The sequence below is a fragment of the Anomalospiza imberbis genome, chromosome 5 (assembly GCF_031753505.1).
Source record: "Anomalospiza imberbis isolate Cuckoo-Finch-1a 21T00152 chromosome 5, ASM3175350v1, whole genome shotgun sequence".
NCBI classification, from domain to species: Eukaryota; Metazoa; Chordata; class Aves; order Passeriformes; family Viduidae; genus Anomalospiza; species Anomalospiza imberbis.
Genome location: NC_089685.1, coordinates 619100 through 638802, shown reverse-complemented (window position 1 = coordinate 638802; position 19703 = coordinate 619100). Strand labels below are relative to the sequence as shown.

The 19703-nt window shown below is 66.9% G+C and overlaps 3 protein-coding genes across 3 annotated transcripts; 2 read left to right on the top strand and 1 right to left on the bottom strand.

Annotated features, from left to right (window-relative positions):
- Nucleotides 1-78: 78 nt before the first annotated feature.
- Nucleotides 79-8082, top strand: TYMP (thymidine phosphorylase). Its single transcript, XM_068191983.1, has 9 exons — nucleotides 79-207; nucleotides 653-855; nucleotides 930-1028; nucleotides 1396-1525; nucleotides 1607-1725; nucleotides 2120-2282; nucleotides 3451-3681; nucleotides 5948-6088; nucleotides 7896-8082. Exons 1-9 carry the CDS (start codon nucleotides 81-83, stop codon nucleotides 8066-8068), a joined length of 1386 nt encoding a protein of 461 aa, XP_068048084.1. The 5' UTR covers nucleotides 79-80; the 3' UTR covers nucleotides 8069-8082.
- A 1240-nt stretch (nucleotides 8083-9322) lies between these two features.
- Nucleotides 9323-10098, top strand: SCO2 (synthesis of cytochrome C oxidase 2). Its single transcript, XM_068189263.1, has one exon. The coding sequence runs from the start codon at nucleotides 9323-9325 to the stop codon at nucleotides 10076-10078; it is 756 nt and encodes a 251-aa protein (XP_068045364.1). The 3' UTR covers nucleotides 10079-10098.
- A 62-nt stretch (nucleotides 10099-10160) lies between these two features.
- Nucleotides 10161-19332, bottom strand: NCAPH2 (non-SMC condensin II complex subunit H2). The gene is made up of 19 exons (XM_068189262.1): nucleotides 19196-19332; nucleotides 17834-17935; nucleotides 17220-17275; nucleotides 16741-16816; nucleotides 16579-16650; nucleotides 16207-16286; nucleotides 15628-15932; nucleotides 15032-15126; nucleotides 14698-14769; nucleotides 14508-14574; nucleotides 13689-13796; nucleotides 13437-13490; nucleotides 12750-12820; nucleotides 12579-12645; nucleotides 12359-12427; nucleotides 12191-12234; nucleotides 11974-12075; nucleotides 10835-10984; nucleotides 10161-10759 (listed from the first exon to the last, which is right to left on the bottom strand). Exons 1-19 carry the CDS (start codon nucleotides 19301-19303, stop codon nucleotides 10610-10612), a joined length of 1848 nt encoding a protein of 615 aa, XP_068045363.1. The 5' UTR covers nucleotides 19304-19332; the 3' UTR covers nucleotides 10161-10609.
- Nucleotides 19333-19703: the final 371 nt, after the last annotated feature.

Below are 19703 nucleotides of genomic sequence, written 5' to 3'. Positions count from 1 at the left end.
CGGTGCCACTTCGGGGCGCCGGCCGGCCCAAATCGCGGTGCCATCGGTGCCAAACCTGAGTGCCAGCTGTGCGGACAGGGATGGACTTCCCGACCCCTCTCCCGACCCTGATCCGCAAGAAGCGGGACGGGGAGCGCCTGGAGGACGCCGAGATTCGGAGCTTCGTGCGCGGTGTCACCGAGGGCACCGCGCAGCAGGGACAGATCGGTGCGGGAGGGAGGGGCGCGGGGACACCGCGGGGGCGTGAGGGGCGACACGGCCGGGGACGCGCCAACGGGACGGGGACGTGGTGGGGAGCGCGGGCAGAGCCGGGGGACATGGCCAGGGGAGTGACACGGGCACAGGGGGCATCGGGGCAGGGGGGTGCCAGCAGTGGGAGGGACAGCAAGGGAAACCCCGGGATGTGCCGCGGGGTCCTGGGCAGGGGACGCGGCTGGGGGACGACCCTGGGAGGACAAGAGAGGGGCTCCAGGACATGGCAGGGGGTCACGGCCAGGGGATGTGTCTGGGTGGGGGTCCTGGGGAGGGCACTGAGGTGGCCCCGCGTGTCCCCGGGTGCCGTGCAGGTGGCATCTGTCTGCGGGGACGGGTCAGGTCGGGAACAGGGGAGGGGAGCGGGGTGGTGCCATGTGGCCGGCCGCTGTCACCCCAGGTGCCATGCTGATGGCCATCCGGCTGCGGGGCATGGACGCGGGTGAGACACTGGCCCTGACCCAGGCCATGGCCAGCTCTGGCCGGATGCTGGCCTGGCCGCCCGCCTGGCACGGGCTGGTGGTGGACAAGCACTCAACCGGTGGCGTTGGGGACAAGGTCAGCCTGGCCCTGGCCCCCGCGCTGGCCGCCTGCGGCTGCAAGGTGAGGGGGACCCGGGGCGGGGCAGGGACTGGGGGGTACCTGGGCCCCTGTGCCCACCTGTGTCCCTTCCCCAGGTGCCCATGATCAGCGGGCGCGGGCTGGGCCACACCGGGGGCACCCTGGACAAGCTGGAGGCCATTCCCGGATTTCGCGTCTCCCTGAGCCCCGAGGAGGTGACGGACGGGGGGTGAGGGACGGGGACACCACGGACACCCTGCAGGAAGCAGGCTGGGCGGCAGCGGGGCTCCAGAGGGGTGGGGGGTGACACTGGGGTAATGATGGGGTCTCACTGGGGCACCAGTGGGGTGTCCATGGGGTGTGGGGTGACAATGGGGTGTCCAAGGGGTCCGAAGAGGGGGTGGATGCCATGGGGTACTGATGGGGTACAGGCGCCAATGGGTTGTGGGTTCTCAAGGGGTCCCAAAAGGGTGCAGGAGAAGATGGGGGGCGGCGCCCTTGGGTTGTGTGGATGTCATTGGGGTGCCACTGGGGTGTCACTGGGGTGTCACTGGGGTGCCACCGCGACACCGGTGCCCGCAGATGCAGCACATCCTGGCGCGGGTGGGCTGCTGCATCGTGGGCCAGAGCGCGGAGCTGGTGCCCGCGGACCGGGTGCTCTACGGGCTGCGCGACGTCACGGCCACCGTGGACAGCCTGCCCCTCATCACCGGTACGGGCACGCGGGGACACGCGGGGACACGCGGGGCACGGGGAGGGGCGCAGGCGGTGACCCCCCCCCGGCCGGGCCCAGCCTCCATCCTCAGCAAGAAGGCGGCGGAGCGGCTCTCGGCGCTGGTGCTCGATGTGAAGTTCGGGGAGGCAGCTCTGTACCCCACCCAGGAGAGCGCGCGGGAGCTGGCGCGGAGCCTGGTGAGAGCTCGGGGACCCCCGGGACCCCTGCCCGGCTGCCCTGCCCGCTGTCACTGTCCCTGTCCCTGCTGTCCCTGCCCTGCCCGCTGTCCCTGTCCCTGGCTGTCCGCGTCCCCCCGTGTGCCGTCCCTGCCCACTCTCCCTGTCTGCTGTCCCTTGTCCCTGTCTGTTCTCCTTCCCACTGCCCCTGCCTGTCCCTGCCCGCTGTCCCTGTCCCTGCTTGTCCCCTACCCCTGTACCCACGTGTCCCCATCCCCGCCCTGTCTCTGTCCCTGCCCACTGTCCCCGCCTGTTGTCCCTGTCCCTGTCCACCCCCATCCCTGCCCGCTGTCCCTGTCCTTGCCTGCTCTCCCCGCCCGCTGTCCCCGCCACCCCGGTGCGTGTCCCCGCGCAGGTGGAGGTGGGCGCACACCTGGGCATCCGCACCGCGGCCCTGCTGACCCGCATGGAGCAGCCGCTGGGCCGCGCCGTGGGCAACGCGCTGGAGGTGCTGGAGGCGCTGGAGTGCCTGGGGGGCGGCGGCCCCGCCGACCTGCGACACCTGGTCACCGCCCTGGGTCAGTGGAGTGACACGGGGGGGGACACGGATAGGGGTGGCTCCCCGACCTGCGACACCTGGTCACCGCCCTGGGTCAGTGGAGTGACACGGGGGGACACGGATAGGGGTGGCTCCCCGACCTGCGACACCTGGTCACCGCCCTGGGTCAGTGCAGTGACACGGGGGGACAAGGGAGGGGGCCAGGGTCCGCAGCCACGGGTCCTGTGTCCAGTCCTGACCCCCCCAATCCCGGGGTCCCCCCCACACTCTCTGTCCCCTCCTAAGCCCCTCCTGGGGTCTCTGTCCCCCTCCCCTTCCCCCTGCCCCTCCTCCCTGCCCCGAGCAGGGTTTGGGGCTCCCCAGGAGTGGGGGGTCCCAGCCCGTGTCCCAGTTTGGGGTGCAGGCGGGGTGCTGCTGTGGCAGTGCGGGGTGGAGCAGGGGGCTGTGGGGCGGTGTTTGGGGTAAGGGGGGTCCCAGCCCGTGTCCCGGTTTGGGGTGCAGGCGGGGTGCTGCTGTGGCAGTGCGGGGTGGAGCGGGGGCCTGTGGGGCGGTGTTTGGGGTAAGGGGGGTCCCAGCCCGTGTCCCGGTTTGGGGTGCAGGCGGGGTGCTGCTGTGGCAGTGCGGGGTGGAGCGGGGGGCTGTGGGGCGGTGTTTGGGGTAAGGGGGGTCCCAGCCCGTGTCCCGGTTTGGGGTGCAGGCGGGGTGCTGCTGTGGCAGTGCGGGGTGGAGCGGGGGGCTATGGGGCGGTGTTTGGGGTAAGGGGGGTCCCAGCCCGTGTCCCGGTTTGGGGTGCAGGCGGGGTGCTGCTGTGGCAGTGCGGGGTGGAGCAGGGGGCTGTGGGGCGGTGTTTGGGGTAAGGGGGGTCCCAGCCCGTGTCCCGGTTTGGGGTGCAGGCGGGGTGCTGCTGTGGCAGTGCGGGGTGGAGCAGGGGGCTGTGGGGCGGTGTTTGGGGTAAGGGGGGTCCCAGCCCGTGTCCCGGTTTGGGGTGCAGGCGGGGTGCTGCTGTGGCAGTGCGGGGTGGAGCAGGGGGCTGTGGGGCGGTGTTTGGGGTAAGGGGGGTCCCAGCCCGTGTCCCGGTTTGGGGTGCAGGCGGGGTGCTGCTGTGGCAGTGCGGGGTGGAGCAGGGGGCTGTGGGGCGGTGTTTGGGGTAAGGGGGGTCCCAGCCCGTGTCCCGGTTTGGGGTGCAGGCGGGGTGCTGCTGTGGCAGTGCGGGACGGCCGAGGGGGCCGAGCAGGGCCGCGAGCGCCTGGCCCGGGCTCTGGACGATGGCTCGGCCCTGGGCACGTTCGAGGCCATGCTGGGGGCGCAGGGGGTGCCCCCCGACACCGCCCGGCGTCTCTGTGCCGGGACCCCCGCCCAGCGCCGCCAGCTCCTGGGCGAGGCCAAGGTCTGCGAGGAGCTGCCTGCGCCGCAGGAAGGTATGGGGGGGCCCAGCCCAAACCCCCCACTCCCCCTTCACCCCGTGCCGCTCTCTGGGATGCTCAAGACTCCCCTGGATTATTCCCCCCCACCCTGGGAGTCCTCACCTGCCCCCCCCCTCTGTGCTTGGGGGTCCCCAAACCCCCCTGCCCCATTCGCTGTGCCTCGAGGGTCCCCGATTCCCAGTCCCGTGGTCTGGGGGTCCTCACCTCTGCCCTCTGCCCCACATCCCCAGGCTGTCCCCGCCGTGTCCCTCCACATACCCGATCCCTGGGGGATACCAGCATCCTGACCCGCCTGGACTGGGGTGTCCCCGACAAGTCCCATTCTCCTCCCAGACTGCGGTCTCGCCCCCTGTCCCCCATGTCCCTGACGCCTCCATACTGAGGATCCCCGCAGTGTCCCTGCCGTGCCAAGGCTGGGGGCTCCCCCTCTTATCCGATCCCCCTGCCCCACCATGTCCCTGCCCCTCCCGACCGCCCCGTGACCCCCAGGCTGGGGTTTACCCACCTTGTCCCTGACACTCCCATATCCCTGACACACCCGTGTCCCTGACATCTCTGTGTCCCTGACACGCCCGTGTCCCTGACCGCCCCGTGTCCCTGACATCCCCGTGTTCCTGATGTCTCCGTGTCCCTGACATCCCTGTGTCCCCGACCCCCGTGTCCCTGACATCCCCCATATCCCTGACATCCCCATGTCCCTGACCCCCCGTGTACCTGACCCCCCGTGTCCCTGACATCCCCGTGTCCCTGACATCCCTGTATCCCTGACCCCCCGTGTCCCTGACACACCCGTGTCCCTGACACGCCCGTGTCCCTGACACCCCCGTGTCCCTGACATCCCCGTGTTCCTGACCGCCCCGTGTCCCTGATATCTCTGTGTCCCCGACCCCCGTGTCCCTGACACCCCCCATATCCCTGACATCCCCGTGTCCCTGACCCCCCGTGTCCCTGACCCCCCCATATCCCTGACATCTCTGTGTCCCCGACCCCCGTGTCCCTGACACCCCCCATATCCCTGATCCCCCCGTGTCCCCGACCCCCGTGTCCCTGACACCCCCCGTGTCCCTGACCCCCCCATGTCCCTGACACGCCCGTGTCCCTGACATCCCCGTGTCCCTGACCCCCCCATGTCCCTGATATCCCCATATCCCTGACACCCCCATGTCCCTGACCCCCCTGTGTCCCTGACCCCCCCGTGTCCCTGACATCCCCGTGTCCCTGACACCCCCGTGTCCCTGACATCCCCGTATCCCTGACCCCCCGTGTCCCTGACCCCCCCGTGTCCCTGACCCCCGTGTCCCTGACATCCCCGTGTCCCTGACACCCCCGTGTCCCTGACATCCCTGTATCCCTGACCCCCCGTGTCCCTGACACCCCCGTGTCCCTGACATCCCTGTATCCCTGACCCCCCGTGTCCCTGACCCCCGTGTCCCTGACATCCCCGTGTCCCTGACCCCCCCGTGTCCCTGACATCCCCGTGTCCCTGACATCCCTGTATCCCTGACCCCCCGTGTCCCTGACCCCCGTGTCCCTGACATCCCCGTGTCCCTGACCCCCCCGTGTCCCTGACACCCCCGTGTCCCTGACACCCCCGTGTCCCTGACATGCCCGTGTCCCGTTCATCCCCGTGTCCCTGACACCCCCGTGTCCCTGACATGCCCGTGTCCCGTTCATCCCCGTGTCCCTGACACCCCCGTGTCCCTGACATCCCTGTATCCCTGACCCCCCGTGTCCCGTTCATCCCCGTGTCCCTGACATCCCCGTGTCCCTGACACCCCCGTGTCCCGTTCATCCCCGTGTCCCTGACATCCCCGTGTCCCTGACACCCCCGTGTCCCGTTCATCCCCGTGTCCCTGACATCCCCGTGTCCCTGACACCCCCGTGTCCCTGACCCCCCGTGTCCCGTTCATCCCCGTGTCCCTGACACCCCCGTGTCCCTGACACCCCCGTGTCCCTGACATCCCCGTGTCCCTGACACCCCCGTGTCCCTGACCCCCCGTGTCCCGTTCATCCCCGTGTCCCTGACACCCCCGTGTCCCTGACACCCCCGTGTCCCTGACATCCCTGTATCCCTGACCCCCCGTGTCCCTGACACCCCCTGTGTCCCGTTCATCCCCGTGTCCCTGACACCCCCGTGTCCCTGACACCCCCGTGTCCTTGACACCCCCGTGTCCCTGACATCCCCGTGTCCTTGACACCCCCGTGTCCCGTTCATCCCCGTGTCCCTGACACCCCCGTATCCCTGACCCCTTTCCCCCAGGCTGGGTGCAGCAGGTGCGGGCGCTGCCCCTGGCGCGGGTCCTGCACCGCCTGGGTGCGGGCCGCTCCCGGGCCGGCGACCCCGTGAACCCCCGCGTGGGCGCCGAGCTGCTGGTGGGCACCGGGCAGCACCTGCGGGCAGGTGAGGGGGGCTCAGGGACCCCCGAAACCCCGTCACCCCCGTGTGCCCCACGGTCATCCCCCCGTGCCCCAACCCAGGCGAGCCCCGGCTGCCCCCGGTGACCCCGCTTGGGGGGATATGGGGGGATCAGAGCCCCCGGTGGCCCCGGTTGGGGGGATATCTGAGGGGATCAGAGCCCCCCGGTGACCCCGCTTGGGGGGATATGGGGGGATCAGAGCCCCCGGTGGCCCCGCCTGGGGGGATATGGGGGGATCAGAGCCCCCCGGTGACCCCGCTTGGGGGGATATCTGAGGGGATCAGAGCCCCGGTGACCCCGGTTGGGGGGATATCTGAGGGGATCAGAGCCCCCCGGTGACCCCGGTTGGGGGGATATCTGAGGGGATCAGAGCCCCCCGGTGGCCCCGGTTGGGGGGATATCTGAGGGGATCAGAGCCCCCCGGTGACCCCGGTTGGGGGGATATCTGAGGGGATCAGAGCCCCGGTGACCCCGGTTGGGGGGATATCTGGGGGGATCAGAGCCCCCCGGTGACCCCGGTTGGGGGGATATCTGAGGGGATCACAGCCCCCGGTGACCCCGGTGTCCCCCTCCCTCAGGCCAGCCCCGGTTGGGGGGATATCTGGGGGGATCAGAGCCCCCGGTGACCCCGGTTGGGGGGATATCTGAGGGGATCAGAGCCCCCGGTGACCCCGGTTGGGGGGATATCTGAGGGGATCAGAGCCCCCGGTGACCCCGGTTGGGGGGATATCTGAGGGGATCAGAGCCCCCGGTGACCCCGGTTGGGGGGATATCTGAGGGGATCAGAGCCCCCGGTGACCCCGGTTGGGGGGATATCTGAGGGGATCAGAGCCCCCGGTGGCCCCGGTTGGGGGGATATCTGAGGGGATCAGAGCCCCCCGGTGGCCCCGGTTGGGGGGATATCTGAGGGGATCAGAGCCCCCCGGTGACCCCGGTGTCCCCCTCCCTCAGGCCAGCCCCGGTTGGGGGGGTATCTGAGGGGATCAGAGCCCCCCCGGTGACCCCGGTTGGGGGGGATATGGGGGGATCAGAGCCCCCCGGTGGCCCCGGTTGGGGGGATATCTGAGGGGATCAGAGCCCACCGGTGACCCCGGTGTCCCCCTCCCTCAGGCCAGCCCCGGTTGGGGGGGTATCTGAGGGGATCAGAGCACCCGGTGACCCCGGTTGGGGGGATATCTGAGGGGATCAGAGCACCCGGTGACCCCGGTTGAGGGGATATCTGAGGGGATCAGAGCCCCCGGTGACCCCGCTTGGGGGGATATCTGAGGGGATCAGAGCCCCCGGTGGCCCCGGTTGGGGGGATATCTGGGGGGATCAGAGCCCCGGTGACCCCGGTTGGAGGATATGGGGGGATCAGAGCCCCCCGGTGACCCCGGTTGGGGGGGATATGGGGGGATCAGAGCCCCCGGTGACCCCGGCTGGGGGGATATCTGAGGGGATCAGAGCCCCGGTGACCCCGGTGTCCCCCTCCCTCAGGCCAGCCCCGGTTGGGGGGGATATGGGGGGATCAGAGCCCCCCGGTGGCCCCGGTGTCCCCCTCCCTCAGGCCAGCCCCGGCTGGGGGGATATCTGAGGGGATCAGAGCCCCCCGGTGGCCCCGGTTGGGGGGATATCTGAGGGAATCAGAGCCCCCCCGGTGACCCCGGTTGGGGCGATATCTGAGGGGATCAGAGCCCCCGGTGGCCCCGGTTGGGGGGATATCTGAGGGGATCAGAGCCCCCCGGTGACCCCGCTTGGGGGGATATCTGAGGGGATCAGAGCCCCGGTGACCCCGGTGTCCCCCTCCCTCAGGCCAGCCCTGGCTGCGGCTGCACCACGAGGGGACCCTCGGCGCGCAGGGCCGCCGCGAGCTGCAGGGCGCGCTGTGCCTCGGCCCGGAGCCCCCCCGGGACCCGCCGCCGCTGGTGGCCGAGACCATCGTGCCCTCGGGAGGCCTGCCCGGGCCGTGCCGGGACTCACAATAAACCGCAGAGATCGCCGTGTCGGGGCCGTGTCGCGATTCGCCGCCCCCCCGGCGCTGAGGGCTGCGGGGCGGCGGCGCCTCCTCGCGGTGGAAGCGGGGAGTGTGCTGCGGCCCGGCCACGCCCCTCCCCGTGACCACGCCCCTCCCCGTGACCACGCCCCTCCCGTTTGGGCCACGCCCCTCCCATTTGGGCCACGCCCCGCCCGCAATCGACGGCCACGCCCTATTCAGGCGTGGCGCCGCCCCTTCCCTCCGTGGCCCCGCCCCCTCCCGGTACTTCCGGCTGCGGCGGCGGCGCGGGCGGGAGCGGCGGCGGACGGGGCCGGGGTCACCGGGCAGAGGTCAAAGGTCAGCGGGTCTGCACACCGCGGGGGGAGCGAGGGGGCTGCGCGCGGCGGGAGGGGGAGATGAGGGGACAGGGGCGACAAAGGGGCACGGTGCGGGTCCAGGAAGGGCAGGGACAGGCGTGCGGGACAGCGGGCATTTGGGGGACAGGGCTGGGGGCCGAGGGGGGGGATGAGGGTCAGGGGGCATCTGGGGAGCAGGGCTGGGGGTCCATGGGGTGGAATGAGGGTCAGGGGGCATTTGGGGAGCAGGGCTGGGGGCCGAGGGGACCCCAAGCACATCAGGAGGGGTGTGTTGAGGGGTCGGGGGGCATTTGGGGGACAGGGCTGGGGTCCATGGGGTGGGATGAGGGTCAGGGGGCGTTTGGGGAACAGGGCTGGGGGTCCATGGGGTGGGATGAGGGTCAGGGGACATCTGGGGGACAGGGCTGGGGTCCATGGGGTGGGGTGAGGGTCAGGGGGCATCTGGGGGACAGGGCTGGGGTCCATGGGGTGGGGTGAGGGTCAGGGGGCATCTGGGGAGCAGGGCTGGGGTCCGAGGGGTGGGGTGAGGGTCAGGGGGCATTTGGGGGACAGGGCTGGGGGCCGAGGGGTGGGATGAGGGTCAGGGGGCATCTGGGGGACAGGGCTGGGGGTCCATGGGGTGGGGTGAGGGTCAGGGGGCATCTGGGGGACAGGGCTGGGGGCCGAGGGGTGGGGTGAGGGTCAGGGGGCATTTGGGGGACAGGGCTGGGGGTCCATGGGGTGGGATGAGGGTCAGGGGGCATCTGGGGGACAGGGCTGGGGTCCAAGCACACCGGGCGGGGTGTGGTGAGGGGTCGGGGTCCCTCGGGGCACAGGACCGAGGTGAACCCCGCCCGGGGCGGCCGCAGCGCCCTGAGCCCCGCCTTGCCCTCCCCAGAGCCCCGGCCATGCTGCGGGCCCTGCGCCCCCTCCCGCAGCTGTGCCCGCGGCCGTGCCCGCCGCCGTGCCCGCCGCCGCGGCGCGGCCTGGCCGCGGCCCCCGGCGCCCCGCGGCTGCCGCTGCGGCGGCGCCTGGCGGCGGCGGGCGCGGTGGCGGGCGCGGCGGCGGCGGGCTGGCTGTACCTGCGGCACGAGAAGGAGCGGCGGCAGCGCGCCCGCCGCCTCCGGCACCTCCGCCAGCTGGCGCTGGGCCAGGGCGACTTCCAGCTGCGCGACACGTCGGGAGCGGCGCGGAGCAAGGCGGATTTCCTGGGCCGCTGGGTGCTGCTGTACTTCGGCTTCACGCACTGCCCGGACGTGTGTCCCGAGGAGCTGCAGAAGCTGAGCCGCGCCGTGGAGCTGCTGGAGCGCGACCCGGCGCTGCCGCCGCTGCAGCCGCTCTTCGTCACCGTGGACCCCGAGCGCGACGACGAGGCGGCGCTGGCGCGCTACCTGCGGGACTTCCACCCGCGCCTGCTGGGGCTCACCGGCACCGCCGAGCAGGTGCGGGCGGCGGCCGCCGCCTTCCGCGTCTACGTCAGCGCGGGGCCCCGCGACGCCGACGGAGATTACGTGGTGGATCACTCGGTGCTGACGTTCCTCGTGGATCCCGACGGCATCTTCCGGGACTGCTACGGCCGCTCCCGCACGGCCGAGGAGCTGGCGCGGAGCGTCCGGGCGCACATGGACACCTACGAGCCGCTGCCCCCCGCGGGAGGGGAATAAACGGCGGGGACACCCAGCCCGGAGTGGGGTCTGCCGTGATTTGGGGTGCGGGGGAAAGGGACACCTGACAGCCCGCAGGTGTGTCCTGCGGGAGGGACAGAGCCCACGCGCTGCAGGGTGTCACACGGACAGCTGACAGCCCCCAGTGTCCCCTGGGTGTGTCCTGTGGGAGGGACAGAGCCCACGCCCTGCAGGGTGTCACACGGTGGGTTAGGGACAGCTGACAGCCCCCAGTGTCCCCCGGGTGTGTCCCTTGGGAGGGACAGAGCCCACGCCCTGCAGGGTGTCACATGGTGGGAAGGGACCCCCGCAGCCCCCCAGGAGTATCCCAAAGGGCAGGGGGCTCTGTGTAGGTGAGTGAAGTGACCTCCCCACCCCTGTAGCCCCCCCAGGCCCCTCCCCGTGGCTGGGGGTCCCTCTGCAGGTGACTCAAGTGACCCCCCCACCCCAAAATCCCTGTGTGGCCAAATCCCATTACCCCTCCCCGCCACCTCCTAGGGAAGAGGCCTTTCCTTAGCAAAGTGTGGGGCTTTATTGGGGGTCGGGGTCTCTCTGGGAGGGCAGCTGGAAGTCCTGGAACCTCTCGTGCGCCGGGCGGGCCGAGAGCAGCCGCAGCCGCACCGTGTCCAGCGCCTCCTCCAGCCCCGCGTCCTGCGCCAGCTCCACCTCCGCGTTGTTGGCCTGTGGAGGGGACAGGGGGTGGCCGGGGGTCCTGGCACACCCAGCGACCCCCCCAGGGAGCCCCCAAAGCCTTACCAGCTGCAGCGAGGCCAGCAGGTAGCGGCACACCTCGAACGGGGGCTGCCCGGCCACCAGGCTGGCCAGCGAGTGCCACCGGCCCGGCTCCGCACAGCGACTGGTCAGCTGCAGCCCGTAGGCCTGGACATCGAACGGGACACGCGTCTCCTGGGGGACAGGGAGGGGACAGCGAGGGTCACCGGTCAGTGCCAGCCCGTAGGCCCGGACATCGAACGGGACACGCGTCTCCTGGGGGACAGGGAGGGGACAGAGAGGGTCACCGGTCAGTGCCAGCCCGTAGGCCCGGACATCGAACGGGACACGCGTCTCCTGGGGGACAGGGAGGGGACAGAGAGGGTCACCGGTCAGTGCCAGCCCGTAGGCCCGGACATCGAACGGGACACGCGTCTCCTGGGGGACAGGGAGGGGACAGAGAGGGTCACCGGTCAGTGCCAGCCCGTAGGCCCGGACATCGAACGGGACACGCGTCTCCTGGGGGACAGGGAGGGGACAGAGAGGGTCACCGGTCAGTGCCAGCCCGTAGGCCCGGACATCGAACGGGACACGCGTCTCCTGGGGGACAGGGAGGGGACAGAGAGGGTCACCGGTCAGTGCCAGCCCGTAGGCCCGGACATCGAACGGGACACGCGTCTCCTGGGGGACAGGGAGGGGACAGAGAGGGTCACCGGTCAGTGCCAGCCCGTAGGCCCGGACATCGAACGGGACACGCGTCTCCTGGGGGACAGGGAGGGGACAGAGAGGGTCACCGGTCAGTGCCAGCCCGTAGGCCCGGACATCGAACGGGACACGCGTCTCCTGGGGGACAGGGAGGGGACAGAGAGGGTCACCGGTCAGTGCCAGCCCCTACCCATGGACATGGAACGGGGCACAGGACTCCTGCAGGTATGAGGGGACAGGGAGGGGCAGGGGGCTCTGGGGTGGAGAGAGAGGGGCAGAGGAGGCTCAAGTGTGGGCAGGGGTCTCCGGGGTGGGTACGGGGTGCTCAGGGGTGGGCAAGGAATGGCATAGGGCTCGGGGGGTGGGCACCGGGTGTTCAGGTGTGAGCAGAGGGGCTCAGGGGTGAGCAGGGCAGCGCCAGCCCCCCGCCCAGCCCAGGCAGTGCCCCCCCGGGTCCCAGCCCGGCCCTGGGTCCGTGCCTGCTCCTGCAGCAGCGGCTCTATGCGCTCCTCCCACTGCCGGATGCGCTGGGACAGCTCCGTCTCCTGCACGAACTTCTGGGAGCTGGCCATGAACAGCTCCTGGGGACAGGGACAGCAATGGGGACACCCCCGGCCCTCCTGGGGACACCCCCAAGCCTCCTGGGGACACCCTGACCATCTGGAGTCACCCCCACGTCCCCACACCAGCACCTACCACGTTCCTGCGCACCAGCTCCTCGTAGCTGGGTTCAGGGGGGTCTGTGGGAAAAGGGGTCACCAGAGAGGGGGGACGGCACCCTGCCACCCCCATGGGAGGGACAGGGGACCCCCAGGGACAGACGGGCCGGGGAACTGGGGAGGGAGGGGTCGGTCAGCAGCTCACCCAGGGCTCCTTCCTCCAGCTCCTCTGGCGCCTCAGGCTCCACGTCCTCGTGCTCCACAAAATCATCATCTGCTAGGATGGGGACACTGTTCAGTGTCCCCTGACACCCCCTCAGAGCCACATGAGACACCCCCCCAACCTTCTGGGACCTCCCCAGACCCCCAGGAGGGAAAGAAAGGCTTCCCAGGCAGGAGGGATTTGGGGTTCTGGGTTCCAGCACCTGCCCCTTCCTCGCTGTCGACCCTGCACTCCTGCTCCAGCTCTGGCTCCAGCTCCCTCAGCGGCTCCTGTGGGGAGGAACAGCCCTGAGCCCCCCCTGAGCACCCCCAGAGTGTGGCAAGGGGGTGCTGGAGCCCCTCAGCCCCCCCAGTTTAGCCCCCGCCCCACTCACCCCCCGGCTCTGGAGCTTCCTTTGCGCCGCCATCCGCTCCTTGAACTGCTGCCAGTACAGCAACTCCAGGTCTGCAGGGATTGGGAACAGGGATTTGGGATGGCCCCTCTGCACCCCGCCAAAACAGAGGATGGCCCCTCTGTCCCCCCCTGGCATCCCAGGCCCTTCCCAGGTTTTGGGGTGTCCTTCCCTCCATGCCCTCCCCACTGCAGGATCCAGTCCCTGGTGTCCATTCCCCCCAGTTTTGGGGTGTCCTTCCCTCCATGCCCTCCCCACTGCAGGATCCAGTCCCTGGTGTCCATTCCCCCCAGTTTTGGGGTGTCCTTCCCCTCCATGCCCTCCCCACTGCAGGATCCAGTCCCTGGTGTCCATTCCCCCCAGTTTTGGGGTGTCCTTCCCTCCATGCCCTCCCCACTGCAGGATCCAGTCCCTGGTGTCCATTCCCCCCAGTTTTGGGGTGTCCTTCCCCTCCATGCCCTCCCCACTGCAGGATCCAGTCCCTGGTGTCCATTCCCCCCAGTTTTGGGGTGTCCTTCCCCTCCATGCCCTTCCCACTGCAGGATCCAGTCCCTGGTGTCCATTCCCCCCAGTTTTGGGGTGTCCTTCCCCTCCATGCCCTCCCCACTGCAGGATCCAGTCCCTGGTGTTCCCAGGACAGGGAATGTGTCCCTGCCTGTGTCCCCTCACCTGCGAAGGTGGGGCCCTTCCTCCTGCTTTTCCGGCCCTCTGTGACGTTGTTGTCTGGGGGGATCAGATCAGGAAGAGTCATTGGATGGAAAGTTCATGGATTTATCAAAGTTGGAAAAGCCCCGAGTCCCCCCCAGCACTGCCAAGGCCACCCCTGCCCGTGTCCCCAAGTGCCACGTGCATAGGGCTGTTAAATCCCTCTGTAAAGGTTTTTAAATCCTTTTGGATCTCCATCCCACAGGAATCACTCACAGGCTGCAGAGAACCATCTCGTGAAATCCTGGAGCTTCCTCGGGCCCCTCCTCTTCCTCTTGCCTCCTGCCGTGTCATCCAGGCCATGTGGCACCAGGAAGGGCCTCCCTGCAGGTGACACGGGTGACACTGGGTGTGCGGCCACCGCGAGGGGCTGGGAAGGGGAAGGGGCCCCTCTGGATGTCGTGGGGCTGGAATGACCCAGCGTGGGGACAGGGACACTTGAGGATGTCCAAGGGCTGGGAAGGACCTGCCATGGGGATGGGGACGTGGGGCTGGGAATGACCCTCTGTGGGGCTGGGAATGACCCTCTGTGGGGCTGGGAATGAATGTCCCTCTGTGGGGCTGGGAATGAATGTCCCTCTGTGGGGCTGGGAATGAATGACCCTCTGTGGGGCTGAGAATGTCCCCCTGTGGGAGCAGGAATACCCCACTGTGAGCCTGGAGTGGGGACACTGAGGGACACGTGGCCAGGAATGAGTGACCTTCCCATGGGACTGGGAAGGACCTGTCGTGGGTATGGGAATACCGAGGGGATATGGGGCTGGCAATGACCAGCTGTGGGGCTGGGGACACTGAGGGACATGTGGCCAGGGAATTCCCTTCTGGAGGACCAGGAATGACCCTCTGTGGGGCTAGGAGTGACCCTCCCATGGGACTGGGAAGGACCCACCACGGAGCTGGGAATACTGAGGGATACGGGGCTGGCAATGACCGGCTGTGGGGCTGGGGACACCGAGGGACGCGTGGCCAGGAATGACCCAGCACGGGCCATGCTGCCCCTGCTCCCCTGCAGCTGCCCGTTTCCCCCAAAAATACCTTTCCTGAAGGGCTTCTCCTCGGAGTCTCCAAAGGGGTCGAGGCTCTGCCATGGATTGGGCTCCTCCTGGCACAGGGGTGAGGATGGGCAGGGGCTCTGGGGTATCCCAAGGGTCCCATCCTGCCCAGATTTGGGATCTCCCTGGCTCAGATTTGGGATCTCCCTGGCTCCAGCCCCCCCCCCCCTTACCTTGCTGAGGGCTTTGGGCTCCTGGCTGGGGGGTCTCCCCCGAAGGATGTACCCCCGGGTCCGGGGCGTGCTCTGGGGAACATGGAGAGGGACAGTGAGGGACTGGGGGGCAGGGAAAGGGAGGGTGGGGGGATCCAGGGGTCTGGGGAAGGAGTGAGGGGCTCCAGGGATCCAGGGAAGGAACACAAGGCTCCGGGGCTCCGGGGCTCCGGGGAAGGAGTGCGGGGCTCTGGGGAAGGGGTGAGGGGCTGTGGGGCTCCAGGGATCCAGGGAAGGAGTGAGGGCTTCCAGGGAAGGAGCACAGGCAGCCCTCCAAGCCCCTGCCCACACAGACCCTCTGAGCCTCGATGTGTTCGTTAGGGACCGGGGTCACTTCCATGTCATCCCCCAGGGCCCCGGGAACGTCGTCATCGTCAGGTTCTGCAGCACCTGGAGGGGTGGGAATGGGCAGAGGCTGGAGAAGCTTCCAGGACCCCCCATTCCCACCGTCTGCCAAGGAATTCCCTCAGGAGCTTCTCCTGCCAGGGCAGGGGCAGCAGAGGGCAGGAGCAGGAAACGGTGCAGTTGGTTGGGCTGGAAAATCCCTCAGAGCCCAAATCCAAGCGTTCCCAGCACCGCCAGGGCCACCACTGCCCGTGTCCCCGAGTGCCACATCCACAGGGATGTTAAACCCCTCCAGGGACGGAGACCCCACCCCTTTGCCAGGGCTGCACAGCCCTTTCCAGGAGGAAAGTCCCCAAAATCCACCCCGAGGCTCCCCTGGCCCAGCCTGAGGCCGTTCCCTCTCCTCCCGTCCCTGTTCCCCGGGAGCAGAGCCCAGTCCTGACTGTCCCCTCCTGTCAGGGACGAATTCACCCCTCACCCTCCTCTCCAGCGTCCTGGATGGCCACAGGGAGCCCCGGACACCCCTGGGCAGGTGCCACCCCTCACCTGCCTCCTCGCAGAAGCTCAGTGCCTGCACCCGGGCCGTGCCGGAGCCGGCGCTCGGGCGCTCCGCGGGGCCGGATCCCGGAGCTGCTGCCGGGGACAGTGACAGGTGAGTCCTGGCAGTGACGGCGACAGCGGCACAGCCGGCCCAGAGCCCCCGGGTACCTGTGGCTGTCCCCAGGCGCTGCTCCTGCTGCGGGTGGGTGGGGGAGAGCCCGTCCAGCTCCAGCAGGAAGGCGCCGGAGGCGTGCGGGGTGGAGGTGTTCATCCGGAAATCCCTGCGGCTCGCCAGCACCTCGCCCCGCCGGCTGCGGGAACGCCGTCAGGGCACTGTCCCCAGCGTCCCCTGTGCCAGCCCCTGTGCCAGCACAGCGGCACCCCGGCCCTCCCAGCAGCACGGGACCGGCCTGGATGGCCCCGCACGTCCCGGGATCTTCCTGCTCCTCCACAGGCCCCAGCAGGAGCTGTGTCCCGAGGGATCCCAGCTGGAGCAGGGGAGGGGACGCAGGACAATCCCACTGGGGAGGGGACACGGGACAATCCCACTGGGGAGGGGACACGGGACAATCCCAGGAGTGGCACCTCAGGAGGGGGTTTTCCTTCTTCTCCCCATCTTCCGGGGGCACCAGGGACATCGGGGTCAGCGGAACGATGTTCACGGCCTGGGAAGGGACAAGGAGGTGGCAGAGAGCCTGGGAAAGGTGTCATTGTCCCCAAGGCCACCACCCCGGCTGGATGGCCCCGGGATTCACCTGGGAAAATGGTGCCATGGAAGGGAGAAAAGGGATAAAAAGAGGGATAAAAGGAGGAAAAAGGAGAGAGAAAAGGAGAGATAAAAGGGAGAAAAGGAGGGGGAAAGGGAAGGATAAACAGAGGGAATACAGGAAAAAAAGGAGAGAGAAAAGGAGGAAAGAGGAATAAAAGGAGGCATAAAGTGCAACAGGTTTCTCTTACAGCAGGCTGCTGGTCCCTCCTCATGTCCACGCTGGCCTGGCTGGTTTCTGGGATGTCATCCAGGGACAGGAACTGCAGGAAAGCCCCCCCAGTGTCACCCCAGCTGGCAGGGACACCGAGAGTCCCCCTGGAGCAGGACACGGAGCGCAGACCCCGCCTCACCTCCTCCTGCTTGTCCGTGAAGGTGGCGTCGGCATCGCGGCCGTCGGGGCCCAGGGAACTGGGGAGCTTCTCCCTCCTAGGGAAAAACGGGCTCAGGATCCATGGGAATGGTGGGAAAGGGTCCCTCCAGCCCTGCTGTGGCCCCTCCAGGTGGGAAAATCCCAAAAAACAATGGGGTTTTCCCTCTTGTTCGTGGCAGTGTGAAAGTCCAAAGGAGCTGGCAGCACATTCCGAAGGGATTTTCCTTTTGGAAAAGGCTCCCTGAGGCTCCTTTGGACTCCTAAATCACCATGAACCAGAAGGAAAGCCAGCCCTGGTTTTGTGTGTTATCCCTGCGATGGCATTCCTAAGCCTGGCATGCACCTCCCAGGGCAGGGATGGGAATGGGGATGGCCCAGGATCAGGGCAGCACCAGGACAGACCCAGAGCAGGGATTCTGCAGGACAAATTCCCCTCTGGGAAGGGAAAATCCCACTCACTTTTTGTTGGAGATGCAGTCCAGTGTCTGGCAGACCAGCATGTACAGGTATTCCACCTGCAAAACAGCACCTGGAGCTGGGAAAGGGGGGAGCAGCTCCTGGGAAAGCCCCTCCACCCGAGGGACTCCCCCCACTCCCATTATGGAGGTCAGTTCCATGGGGCTTTGGTGCTATTTTCCCTTTTTTTTTTCAGCCATTCCACGGCCAGATTTGGGGAAATCCCTACATTTGGAGCAGCCTGGGACAGTGGGAGGTGTCCCTGCCCACTGGATGGGCTTTGAGGTCCCCTCCCACCCAAACCATTCCAGGACTTTGCGCTCAAAAAGAACCAACATCCCACGATTTTGTGACGAAAAGGGGTTTCATATCCCACCCTGGAGAACAGCAAAATCCCTGCTCTTCCCCGGGGCTGCCAACACCTACAACGGGATCAAATTCAGGAAGAAAACTAGGAGGAATTTAGGAGAAAGTTTGAGACAATGAGCTGAAATCCCTTTCATTCCCATGAACGAAGAAGATCTTCATTCCCATGAACGATTTGAAGGCGAGGGGGAATCCCGGGGCGAGGTCAGGGAACGGGATGGGCATGGGGCAGGGACCAGCTGTGTGCTCACCTTCCTGCTGTAGATGCAGGCAGAGCCCTGGATCAGCAGCGCTGCCTCCGTGAAGTTCATGGTGGTTTTGCCGTTGTCGAAGGAAATGCAGATCTGGTCCAGCTGCGAGGGGCAGGGCTGGGTTTTACTTTAGCTTTTAGAAATGGGGCGACTGAGAGGCGTTTCAAACGATTTTATGCTGTTACCAGCCTCGACGCGGGGTGAGGCAGGTGTAAAACTCAGCGCTGCTCTACGAGAAGCTAACTTATTTCATGGCTACAGTGGTTTATAAACGTCACAATCCCCCATGGTTACAATCCTTTACAAGCGTTTTCTGCAGCCTATCGGCTTCTGCCGCGCAATGCTGCTGTCACTTCTAACGCTGGCCACTTACATTTTCAATCCACGTGGTCTTGCTGCAAAGCATCTTCCACAGTTTAAATTCTCTAAAATTAAATTTTAAATTACACTAAAAGTTTGATTCTCTAAAATTCTTTTGGGAGGCCACGTTTCTGAAACTTGTTTCTAGTCCGGTCTCTCTCTCTCAACAGGGTAATTTCTGTTTTATGGCTTTAAGTCAGCTTTTATGGCTTTTACCTCAGCGCTTGCCTGCAGACCTACAAGGCTGTGAGAGCTTTCTGTCAGGTTTTGGGAGTTCTTTGTAAATCTCCTCCTCACTGGCAGGGAGGAGAGGCTGAGCCTGGCAGGATTTGGGGTGCCACAGGGACGAGGGGGGTGGCAGAGAGCCTGGGGAAGGTGGTGTCGTCCCCAAGGCCACCACCCCGGCTGGATGGCCCCGGGATTCACCCGGGAAAATGGGGACATGGAGGGGAGGAAAGGAGGAAAAGGAGGGAGAAGGAGAGGGATAAGAGGAGGAAAAAGGAGAGAGAAAAGGAGGGGGAAAGGGAGGGATAAAAAGAGGGATAAAAGGAGGAGAAAACAGAGGAAGAAAAGGAGGAAAAAGGAAAGAGAGGGAAAAAAGGAGGGATAAAAGGAGGGAAAAGGAGAGGGAAAGGGAAGGAGAAAAGGAGGGACAGAAAGAAGGAGAAATAAAGGGGGGAAATGGATAAAAGGAATAAAAAAAAGGAAAAGGGAGAGAGAAAAGGAGGGGGAAAGAGAGGGGGAAAAAGGAGAGAGAAAAGGAGGGATAAAAGGAGGGGGAAAGAGAGGAGGAAAAAGGAGAGAGAAAATGAGGGGGAAGAAAGGGCTAAAAGGAAGAAAAGGAGGGATAAAAAGAGGGAGAAAAGAAGGGGGAGAGGGATAAAAGGAAGGAGGGAAAAGGAGGAATAAAAAGAGCAAGAAAAGCAAGAAAAAAAGGAGGAAAAAGGAGAGAGGAAAGGAGGGGCAGGGGACACGAGGAGCTCTGGGGGGGCACCCCGTTACCTCCTCCAGGTACTCTCCGAGCTGGGCGGCCACATCCACCTCCCAGTTCTTGGTGAGGTCACGGATGGGCTGCAGCAGGTGCAGGAAGCGGGAATCCACCTCTTCCATGGTGGGATCCCGGCTGCAGAGACCCCAAAAGCGGCCTGGGAGCTCCCAGGGGTGGAGGAGGGGTCCCTCAGGGAATGAGTGTCCTGGGCAGCAGGGCAGGGCACAGCCCCAGGGAAAGCTCTGCAGGAATCACGGCTCGGCTGGGTGGGAACGGGGACACAGCTCAGGCTGCGGGGCATTGTTTGGGCTGGAAAATCCCAATCCCAACACCAATCCCAAGCCTGGTCCTCATTTTGACCCTGATCGTGGCCCCAACCCCAATCCCAGCCCTGACCCTGATTCTCACCCCGACCGTGATCCCGATCCTGACCCGAGCTTCGGTCCCAACCCTGACCCCGACCTGAAACTCAATCCCAGTCTGGAGCCCAATCCCAACCCTGATCCCGGTCCCCACCCTGAT